Below are 12,040 nucleotides of genomic sequence, written 5' to 3' on the forward strand. Positions count from 1 at the left end.
AGCCACCATTCCCCTCTTCTGAAATTACCTTCTAAGCTTATTAATGTAATGGAAATTACTTAAAGAACTTGAGGTTCTTTCCTAGGCACCTAGCTTTTCATTGAAAATAGGAAAGAATTCTTTTCCCAAATATTACTGTATCTGAAAAAATATATATCCTAAGATTCTATATCACCTTCTTATCCACTAGTTGTGAAAGACTTTCTTCAGGTTTATAGAATATATGTATATCTACAAATATAAAGACAATTTTTTCCCTTTAGGTAACAGTCAAAATCATCTTCGGCAAGTAAAGGTGGATTTCATAGACACTAAAACCTGTAATGAGCCTCAAGCTTACAATAATGCCATAACTCCTAGAATGTTATGTGCTGGCTCCTTGCAAGGAAAAAGAGATGCATGCCAGGTAAGTGATTTGACCTATTAGTATGCTGCATAATTTTTCTTCACCTTTTATTTTGAAATAATTATAGATTTGCAGAAAGTTGTAGACAGTACAGAGGGGTCTTATGTACCCTTCACCCAGTGTTCCCCAATGGTGACATATCACATAACTATAGTATGATATAAAAGCTAGGAAGTGGACATCGATACAACGTGTGCTTCTAGTTCTATGGCATTTTGTCACATGTGCAGATTCATGTAACCACCACTGCAGTGGGGAACTGTTTCATCAACACACAGGTGTACCTTCATAGTAACACCCACTTCCTTCCTCCATCGCTGTCTCATCACTAACACCTGGCAATCGGTAATCTCTTCTCCATCTCTAAAATTTTGTAATTTCTAGAGTGTTATATAAATAGAATCATGTGGTAACTGTTTTTAGAATTCCATTTTGATTTCTCTATTAGCGCTTTTGACTAGAGTATCCCTTTGTAGAAAAATTTTCAGAGGTCCCTGAGGTTCTGTTCCTTTTTTCTTTTCCACTCCTTTCTCTCTGTTGTTTAGATTGGGTAATTTCTATCATTCTATTTTCAAGTTCAGTGATTTTTAATTCTGTCATCTCCATTCTTCTGTTAAGCCCATCCAGCAAGTTTTTTTTTTTTTAATTTTGATTATTGTATTTTTCAGTTCTAAGATTTCAATTTGAGTCTTCTTTATATCTGCTATTTCTTTCCTGAAACTTCTTTTTTCATTTGTTTCAAGCATGGTTGTAATTGCTCTTTAAGACATTTTTGTGATGGCTGCTTTAAAATCCTTGTCAGGTCACACCAACATCTGTGTCATCTCAGCAGCGGTATCTGTTAATTGCCTTTCTCATTCAAGTCAAGATTTTCCCGGTTCTTGGTGTGATGAGGGGTTTTCAGATGTATTCCGGACATTTTGAGTACTATGTTACGAGTCTCTGGATCTTATTTAAATCTTCTGCTTTAGCAGGCTTCCTCCGACATGACACTGGAGAAGGTAGGGAGGTGCCACCTCCTTCCACACTCATCCACTTTTGGTACCTGGCAGGGGATCAGTGCCTCATTACTGCTGGTTGGAGGTGGAATTTCAGGCTCCCCACTAGGCCTCCCCTGATGCCACTCTGGCAACTAGAGTTGCTGCTGGGAACACCTTGTTATTGCTCCTCTTGTGGCCTCCACTGAGACCATGGGGCTATGGCCTCAATACTGCTTGGCAGTGGTGCCATTCCTGACTCTCCACAAGATCTCCTTTGCTATCACCCTATGGGAGAGAGAGTTATGCCTCATTAAAATGGGTGGTAGTCCCTATTCCCCAGCTGATCACCACAGGGAAGGATGAGGAGAGTTTCGTTACCACGTGGCAAGGATGAAAGTTTGGCTTCCCACTCAGTCTTCTCTGACACCAGTCTGGCAGGAGATTGGGCCTCATTACAGCCTGGTAATAGTGGAAGTCTAAGCTCCTCACTTGGCCTTTGCTGATGGGGGTTAGGGAAGAACCACAGTTTTTCTATGTTTGGCGGGAGTGGAGAAGATGCTGTCTGAAAGTTTTCTGTTTTCCTAGGTTGCCCTCTTTCTGGTTCTTTGGTTAGAAAGAGAAGGCTATTCTTTCTTTTTTTGTGTGGTAAGGAAGATTGGCCCTGAGCTAACATCTGTGCCAGGCTTCCTCTATTTTGTATGTGGGTCACCACTACAGCATGGCTTGATGAACAGTGTAGGTTCATACCCGGTATCGAAACCTACTAACCTGGGCTGCTGAAGTGGAGCATGCTGGATCTAACCACTGTGCAACCAGGTTGGCCCGCAGAAGGCTGTTCTTGAGCCTTCTTTTTAGCTTCACCTGTTGCCAGGTTGCGAGGTTGCTGGTTTCTTCATCTCCAAGTCCAGGATATCTTTTAGAATCTTTTTATATTTATTTTATTTCTAATGCTTAGAGTTTTCCTTTTTTTTTCTCTTTTTTTAAGCTGCATTTGGCTTGAGCAAAAAGAATAAATAAATCTATTCCATTTCAGTCAGAGCATAGGCATCTTTTTGAACTGTGATTTTGCTTTCCAGTACATAGGCTAGCACTGTCAACTTTGTGCCTTTGCCAGATATGACAGCTATGACCTCTATGTCTTCATCCACTTTGCTGATAAAATCTTAGAGGGGGTTGATAACCGATTCCTTGGGTATGTCCCTAAACATCCCTATAATTTTTCTTTTGTGATTTGACAGACTTTCTGTTTAGTGCTCTCTAAGCCCCATATTGGTCTTTAAAATTTCATGCTATTCTGTATGCTTACCAATCTGGATCCATAGAGTGGTATGCCATTCATTTCTAAGTTTTTTTTGTTTTGTTTTTTGTTTTTTGCAATTTTTCATGCTTTTTCTCACATATGCAGTGAACCTGTTGTCTTTGGGTCCACTTTCCTGAATCCACAACTGGCCGCACCATAGTCCTTTCCCAACTTTTACCTCTGGATTGGTCACTTTAGCATTGTTCAGTAGGCTACACTGGACTCTTTCACCCAGCTGACATTTCTTCACACTTCTGACAAATGCTCAAGATTGAACTTACTTCACTGTGTTTCTTTTTGTGTTCTGAGGCCCTGACTGTTTGTGGAGGAAGACATGGAACAACAGAGATTGGTCCCATTACAAAATTTTACAGAAAATTCAAGTTGATTCCATAAATAAATCTACCAGAACAAAAACAACTTAGTAAAAGATTCATTTGATCCTCATTATTTGTAGATTCTGTACTTGCAAATTCGCATACTTGCTAAAATTTGTTTGTGAACCCAAAATCAATATACAAGATGCTTTCCTGATCATTCATGAACCTGAGCAGAGTGGCAAAAAATGAGTCACTCAAATGCATACACTCTCACCTGTGGTTGAAAAACGTGAGGCTGGGCTTTCTTGTTTCATCTTTCATACCAAAAAGGACTTGTGTCCTTTTCGTGGTTTATTTAATGCCACATTTTCCACATTTTTGTGGGTTTTATTGGTGATTTTGCTGTTTCAAGTAGTACCTAAGTGTAGTGCTGAAGTGAAGTGCAAGAAGGCTGTGAGGTGCTCTATGGAGAAAACGTGTGTTAGATAAGCATCATTCAGGCATGAGTTACGGCACTGTTGGCAGTGATTTCAATGTTAATGAACCAATAATACATATTAAATAATGTCTTTAAACAGAAACACACAAAATGTGGTTATGTGTTGAACAGTTGATGAAAATCTGACCAGAAGCTCATGGAAATCTAATTGTGTTTCCCCTAGGAACAATGATTCAGTATTCGCTAAGTGTTTGCAGCAACTTCTCAGAACATAACTACTGTGAATAATGAGAATCAACTGTCTTTTATCTTCTTTGACAGTCGTAGAATCATTGTTTAGATATTCTACATCTCTCATCTTAAACCCTTTCATTCTACTTGCCTTCAATTTTACTAAAACTATTGAAAACATCTTATGCTTTGACATTTGTGATCATCATTTATGATTTTCATTCAAATATCTTGGCCTCTCTTTACAGTAACTTCCTCCTACAAGTTTCAGAGCTATAGCTGTATGCCTCTTTAGTCTTTTATTTTTAAGTTTTTATTACAGAAAATTTCCAGTGTATGCCAAAGTAGAGATAACTGTATAATGAACCCCCATATACTCATCATCCAACTTCAACAATTGTCAACTCATCAACAATCTTATTTCATCCCTATATACCCTAACATAATCCCCTTAACCCTCCCCTCCCCACCCTAAATTGCAGATATATTTTGAAGTAAATCCTAGGTGTCATATAATTTCATCTGAAAATATGTCCCCTATTACAATGCCATTTTGATGTTGGTATTAGAGGTGAATATCCTTTACAAATTTGGAGAAATAAAGAAGAGGAATCAAAGTGAGCCCTGTTATTACAATACCCTGCTTTCCTATCATTGAGGGGACCCAGAACCCATTTTTTTTTCTCTTTTATGTTTAGCCTCCACAATTTTTGTCACTTGACTGGCTTCATACATTTTTTTACATCTCAAAAATCATCCTTAACCTCATATGTAAAAATATTTACTTAGATCTCCTAGTCTTTCCTACCTCAATGACATTTGGCCACCCATTGTTTCTTAAAATATGATCCTTCTCTGAATTCTAGGATCCTGAAATATGCTGATTTCCTGTCTCCTCCTCTAAGCACTCAGTTCTGGTTCCTCCTTTTGGTTCCTCTTTCTCTCTCTCCCTAAGCCTGGTTATGCCTCAAGACTCAGGTCTAACATGAAATTTTTCTCTGCTCTCTATATATTCACTCAAGAAGCTATCTTTTCTCTGAACTCAGCTGTCAGTTTAATGACTTCCAAATCTATTGTCTCCAAAATTAACATCTTGTCCATATTTAGTCTCACATTTTCACCTATTTTAAAACCATTTCTATTTATATATTTTAAGGCATTAGTATAAGACTAAAATTTTTATATGTGCCATCTCAAACTCAACAGTCATCATGAAATGTTAACTAGTTTTCTATTGTCAAGTTTCTCATTTATGCTGTTGGGTTTCACCAGCCTTAGAGTCTTTTTTTACTCTTGTATCTTCTTCCTGTGTAATCAATTAAGTTCTAGAATATCTTTACCATATCTTCTAGATTTCTCTCTTTTGTCTCCATTCTTTCCGTTAACATGTTAATCTATTCCTTCATTCCTTCACATCTTGATCAATACAGTTGCTTCCTGGTTTGGCTTCTTCTAATTTTAAAAGTTTCTGTTAGTGCATTCCTGAATAAACTTTTATGTTCTGTTTATCACCAAATCACTCACTAAGAATAACAAGATGTACGGGGAAAATGGGTTAGAAACAGACCAACAGACCCTTCAAAAGCTATGCAACACTATAACCAGAGAATGAACAAGAAATAATAATAATTGTACCTTGAAAAATAAGTTGGACAGTGTAGGCAGGCAGAATGCACAAGGGTGGCTGGTGGCTGATTTAGGGGATGTTAAAAATACACAGAAACAATAGAGTGAAAATACCAGCTTGCTGGGGCTGAGACAATGCCTATGGGAGTTTAGCCCTGAGCAGACGAGAAAGTACAAAGTGCCAGAACCAAAGAACTAAGTGAGGCTAGGTTGTGCCTCTTTGGTGGGGGAGTCCTGGACAGGTACTCATTTAACTCTTTCTTAAAATAGATCCCCAAAGACTTCTGCCTGTGTATTAGCTGAGTTGAAAGCTTTTTCCTTTTCTTCTGAAGAGTATAATTCTACTCCTGTTATTCTGGCTTCCTTGCCTAAGACAAAACACGTATAAAGCATCATAACTTCCATTTTATATTGACGTAACTCCCCTATTCACCAATCACGTGTGAGCTAACTAGTGTTAGCAGAACAGACCATATCTTTCTCCATTTGATACTTGAGGGACTCACCTTATTTTTCAGCTTGTAATGGCTGTTAGATACACTGCCATCTTTTTCCTTTGATTGCTTTATTTTTAGACTCTTTCACTCCTGTCTCTTAAATGGATTTAAGCTTCGTTGTCTCTGGCATCTTCTATTTCTTCATCCTATCTACACTACTTTCATATAGGCTTGGGTTTCAATTATCAAAATGCTTCAGTTAGGGGTCGGCCCCGTGGCTGAGTGGTTAAGTTCGTGCACTCCACTGCAGGCAGCCCAGGGTTTCATTGGTTTGAATCCTGGGCGCGGACATGGCACTGCTCATCGAGCCACGCTGAGGTGGTGTCCCACATAGCACAACTAGAGGGACCCACAACTAAGAATATACAACTAGGTACCTGGGGGCTTTGGGGAGAAAAAGGGAAAAAAATAAAATCTTTAAAAAGAAAAAAGCTTCAGTTATTCAAAGAGCTTCATATGGTGCATCTTATTTCTATAACCAGACTGTACACTCCTTAAGGGCAAGGCCCATGTGTTTACACTCTTTTTACATCTCCTATCACATCTGAGGGTGTAAGTAAATACTTATTGGTTAATTGATTTAAAAATTACAAACACATTATTTTAAATTCAGTTATTATTACTATTAGTTAATATTTTTACACAGACAAAAGAAAATTCACAAGGAAGTTAGTATAATGTAGGGGTAAAAAAGCATGGTCTTCTGCGTTTGATCACTCTGGATTCAAATTCAATTCTGCCGCTGCACAGCATGTGACATCAGGCAAATTATGTAATTTCTATGAGTTTCGGTTTCCTTCTTGCTAAAATGGAGAAAATGAAGCCCAACTCCATGTTTTGTTACCAGAATTACACAAGTTAATGAGATAATATGTTAATTAAGAGCTTCACAGAGTGCTCAGCACTTAATGGGTGGACCCCAAGATTTTGAGAAAAGATCAGCCAGTACCTTTTTTTATGACCCGTATAAAGAAACAGCCCTCTGGAATTTATAGGCATAAACAATCAGAATTTGTGGTTTTGTATATGTATTTACTAAGTTCTGTTTTGTGCCAGGCTCTATGCTAAGCACTTTACATTCACTGTCTTACATAATCTTCAAAATTATCATCAGGCGTAGGTATTATTAGGAGCATTACAAATAAGTAAATTAAAGGTCTTAGCCAGCTTGGAAGGGCCAGACTTGAGACGTAAACCTGGGTGTCCGACTCTAATGTTTGTGCTTTTTATCAGTAATAGACTCTTCACCCTTCTTTGGGGAGCTATGTCACACTGATAAAGAGCAGGAGAGTTGTTTTGTCAGATGTACTAGATAAGTTAAGAGTACTGTTCTCCAAGGACATGGAACCTTTAATCTCAGTGTGCTGAACCCTGAGGCTAAGCCAATTTTCCCAGAGGTGGAGCTCCTCCTTTATGTGAATTACTGACTTAGACAGTAGGAATCACTTCTGCATTTAAGCACACTGAAGACTTTTGAAGATGGCCCTTTCATTAAACTCATTAGAAAAGTAGCAAATTCCACTGTAATGAACTGAATTATTAATCACTAATATCTCCCTTCTCCTTTAGGGTGACTCCGGAGGACCACTGGTTAGTTCAGATGCTAGAGATATCTGGTACCTTGCTGGCATAGTGAGCTGGGGAGACGAATGCGGGCAACCCAATAAGCCTGGTGTTTATACTAACGTGGCTGCCTTCCGGGACTGGATTGCTTCCAAAACTGGCGTCTAAGAGAGAAAAACCCATAGAATGGAATGCATTTTTGTGCATAAGCCATTCTTAGAAATAGAATTGCAGAAGAAGCCTTGCAGGTCACCCAGATCTGACGGATCTAACTCAACTGTCTACTTGATGCATATACTTCTTTTCTAGCTCTCCTTCACACTGGGCATCCTGCTTCTGCCAGATGGACTCTGTCCCAACTTGCATTCATTTGTTTCATAGAAGTTTTCTGTCCTCGAAATTTTGGCTTGTTGACATAAATTTCTCATGCGTAAACACAATCTGAAGTGATCCCTTCCTTCATTTCCTCAGCTGCTCTCATCTCAGAAAATTTCTACTTTCAAGGTGCAGGACAAAGAGTGAAAAGAAATATAAAAATGAAAGAACTACATTTTAATGTACAGAAAATTATCAGGTTTTTTTTTTTTCTTAATGAAATGTGGAAAATGATCCTATTTATTATGAAAGGTCAAGTAAGCAGACAGTAAAATACCAAACACTTCATGATGGAGAAAGAATGGGAACTAAGTTAAGAAAATACAGAGAAACCAAGAAATAGCTGTATTTTCCTTTCCAGCAAACAACTACAGAGAGAAACGTGGGGAAGATTCTATTTTCTTGTGGACTATGATAATTATACAAACTTATATAATGTACTTGTTCTGACTAAGTTAAAGCAAACAATATTTATTTAACATTGCACTGCTGAGGATATCGATATATAATAAAGAACAAATAAATCATCCATTTGCTTGACATTATAATATGATAGCCCATGAAGGATGGGGAAGATGGGGAAAATGTCACTAATTAATTTATTGCAAATTCTTTTTTCTGGGGCTAGAACGAAAATTCATTTAAGAACCATCAACATACCTCATGTGTTAAGATTTTTGTGTGGTTGAATGGGAGGGAATGAAGGGAGAACCAGTCCAGACTATGAATGAAATGGGATTATCACCAAGTGCTTGCGTGTTTGTATTTAAAGCTTTCCCAAACTGCAAAACCTTGGGGGAATAAGGTCGAGGTGTTAGTGTGTAGCTGTAGTCGTGCAAATGAAGCTAGAGCTCAGACCTCCATTTTGAGAAGATTGCACTCCCCACCCCCGCCCGCACGGGGGCGTTTCCCTCCCGGTATGGGACCAAGGGTCTCCTAGACGCCTCTAATGTTTACCTCAAATGATTGTTGTAAGGATTAAAATGAGATAATGTTTGAAAGTGCTTACTCAGCATAGGGAAGTCGTCGTAGGGAATTTATTCTGGAAGCTGTCTCCCTGCAACATCTAGTATGGCACTGAATTGCTAATTGCTTGGATACAAAACTGAAGAGTAAAGGCCTAATATCAGCCACCTTCATAATTTTAGTGTTGGTCTATTACTTTTGAGCTGTTCAAGACACAGCATGCAAGTGATCCATCCAGGCCATTATGGAGTTAGGACTGGTGTGCCATGACCTACGCTGTGTTAATGGTGAGATTTCACTGAATCTTTCCGTTACCCTTTCTTCATTGTATACAGTTACTCATACAAGTTCTGTATTGCACCGTAACCACTTTGAAAATCAACATTAGTGGGAAAAATTTGACTTTTACTCACCGAAATAATATTGGCGTATGAACTGATAAAATTTAGGCACTTGGCTAAAACATGAAAACTGACACGAATTGATAGTGTTAAATAGTTGGCACAAACTATTTTTGTTCCACTTAATGAAATCTTTTGGGAAAAAACAAAATTGAGGCACGTGATGAATTTTAAGCAGAGGTTTAAGTACCTTTCAAACTAAATTACGCTGTGTTCCGCTAAAAGTTGATTCCCCCGTTTCAGTATTTTCTACAGTTGGCCTCTAGGTGGCACCCGCAAGCTGTTGGACGATATAGGGAAGAAAGACGTTCGTCTCTTCAAATAATAATGAGAACTGTAGTAGAAATTCTTTATTAGGGTCTTGTAAAACCAAAAGAATATAATTTGTCTTTGTGAAGCCACTTAAAAATGAATTCATATAAACTGACATCATGATTAGTGTTTTGCATATTTCTGGAGGTGAGTTTCCAAACTGAAATAAAATTTATAACGTGATATGAGAAATTTCCTCTGCAGACAAACTTGGAGAGATTTAAACGAAGGAGAAGTTTTAGAAGTTTAATTTCACAATGGCATGATATTCCCCAGAGAAATATTTTTGATATTTTCTTTTACAAAAGATTTGAGAAATAGAGGTTGGGTCACAGTGAAAATATGAGCAATAGTTCAACCTTTACGTGCACAGAGAAATAGATAATACAGTATCATAATTTTTAAATGACAACTTCTTTTGAAAGATAACGTATAAAAGGTTTCAGCATTCTTGGACATGTCTGTTTTAACCATTTCATTGGAGAAACCTAAGTCGTGACTGAGATAATATTTGTAAGTTGTACAAGATGGCGGCAGTTCCTCTTCTATATCTTCTATGACTCTCCCCACAGCATCTAGTAAAGTGCTTTGTATATAATAGTCTTTCAATAAATTTTGTTGAACCATTCTTTTATTTTTTTGTTATGCGGAAAACATAGCTTTATTATCATCTACACATTGATTTTAAGAAGTAATCCCAGAATTTACACTAACTGTGCGACTTAAGCCAATTAATTAAACACTTGAAGCCTCAATATACTCATTGATAAGACCGGGATAATAATGTTTACCTCAAATGATTGTTGTAAGGATTAAAATGAGATAATGTTTGAAAGTGCTTACTCAGCATAGTTCTTAGAACATAGTAGGAGCTAGAAATGGTAACTTTTATAACTGTTTTTTGTAATTAAACTACAGTCTTGTTTTAAACAATTGGTACTTCATCATAATATGTTGAATAAATATTTTTGAAATAAAGAAATAGTTAGACCAACAAAATGGGCTGGTTCCTTGTTCTGATTCTACAAAGGAAATTTTCTTTGGATCATTCCAAAACATATCATCAAGTTGTTTTCTGACTGTTATTCTAATTTTTCATTTCCACTTTTAAAAATGATAAACCTTATTAACCATAGAGTGACTGGATTATATCAAGATCTACAGTCTAGTTCAAATGATGCCTCCTCCATGAAGCCTTCTTTGACTTCCTCAAGGGAATATAACATCCTTTTTTCTGGAATTCCTTACCAATTAAAAAAAACCTTTTTATTTTCCAAGAATCATAGATTCAATACAGTTGTAAAATATAATACAGAGAGATCCTGCGTATCTTTTATCCAATTTCCTGCAATGGTAAAATCTTACTTAGCTATAGTACAATATCACAACCAAGAAGTTGACATTGAGAGAACCCATCAAACTTATCCAGCTTTCACCAGTTAAAAAATATGCAATTATGTGCGTGTATGTGTGTGTATATGTATTTAGTTCCATGTAATTTTATCATGTGTGGATTAGTGTGAACACCACCACAGTCAAGATACAAAATAGTTTGGTCACAAGGATCCCTCATGCTACCCACAGCCACTTGGCTCCCTCCCTACTCCTGTTTCCATCTCTAACCCCTGGTGACGACTAACCTGTTTTATATCTTTGTAATTTTGTCAATTCAAGAATGGTATGTAAATAGAATCATACAGTATGGAACCTTTGGAGGTTAGTTTTTTCACTCAGTATAGTTCACTGAGATCAATCCAAGTTGTGTGTATCAGTAGTTCATTCTGGTTTTTCTTTGCTGCATAGCATACCGTGGTCTGGATGTACCATAGTTTGTTTAACCATTCACTCATTAAAGGGCATTTGAGTTGTTTACAGTTTTTGGCTATTATGAATGAAGTTACCATAACATCTGTGTGTAGGTTTTTGTGCAAACATAAGAGTTCATTTCTCTGGGATTAATGGCCTAGAGTGCATGAATGGTCATATTGTAAGCACGTTTAGTTTTTTAAGAAACTGCCATGTCCTTTTCAGATGGCTTCTTACCATTTTTTAACCTCTTTGTATCTACACTCTCTCCCCATGTTCTTTTAGACATGTGTGAATAGATCTGATTTCAACAACTAGACTGTAAGCTTAATGGCAGTAGGCACCATGACTGATTCATTTTTATAACCCTCAGAAGACATAGGAAAATATATTACTTATAGCACATGCTCAGTAGAGATGTATTAAAGAGTGAAGATAGTAATAAAATCAAGCAAACATAGCAATATACCTAAAATGAAAAAAAGGAATTACTTTGGGTAGAAAAAAATTGATGGTATTACCTTAATGAATGTATTATGCCTTCATTTCTATAATTCTGAACTTTACCACAGTACCTCCAACTGTCTCATGCTGGTTGATATAAAATCTTAGTCTCCACTTTCCCCCATGGTACACACTCAAATGCAGACTAAAGACATGGCATATATGATGACCCTATCTTCATACCTGAACTTATTTCCTGTTACATAATATATTTAACAGTTTTATGACAGAACTGTATCAGTTTCTACACTGTACTTGTGGAATGGATTCCAGTATAAGGATATACTCAATAAATATTTGTTCGTCTTAATTTT

General features: G+C 37.1%; 1 protein-coding gene across 1 annotated transcript in view; it reads left to right on the plus strand.

Moving 5' to 3' along the window:
- The window catches only part of LOC103552789 (transmembrane serine protease 11E), a 42,065-nt gene extending 31,650 nt beyond the window's left edge, over nt 1-10,415 (plus strand). The window contains exons 9-10 of the mRNA XM_008523005.2: nt 264-406; nt 7,369-10,415. Of these exons, the coding sequence (XP_008521227.1) occupies nt 264-406; nt 7,369-7,530 (305 nt within the window). The 3' untranslated portion in view covers nt 7,531-10,415. The remainder of the gene's footprint in view (nt 1-263; nt 407-7,368) is intronic.
- Nucleotides 10,416-12,040: the final 1,625 nt, after the last annotated feature.

This window comes from Equus przewalskii, chromosome 3 (genome assembly GCF_037783145.1).
Source record: "Equus przewalskii isolate Varuska chromosome 3, EquPr2, whole genome shotgun sequence".
NCBI classification, from domain to species: Eukaryota; Metazoa; Chordata; class Mammalia; order Perissodactyla; family Equidae; genus Equus; species Equus przewalskii.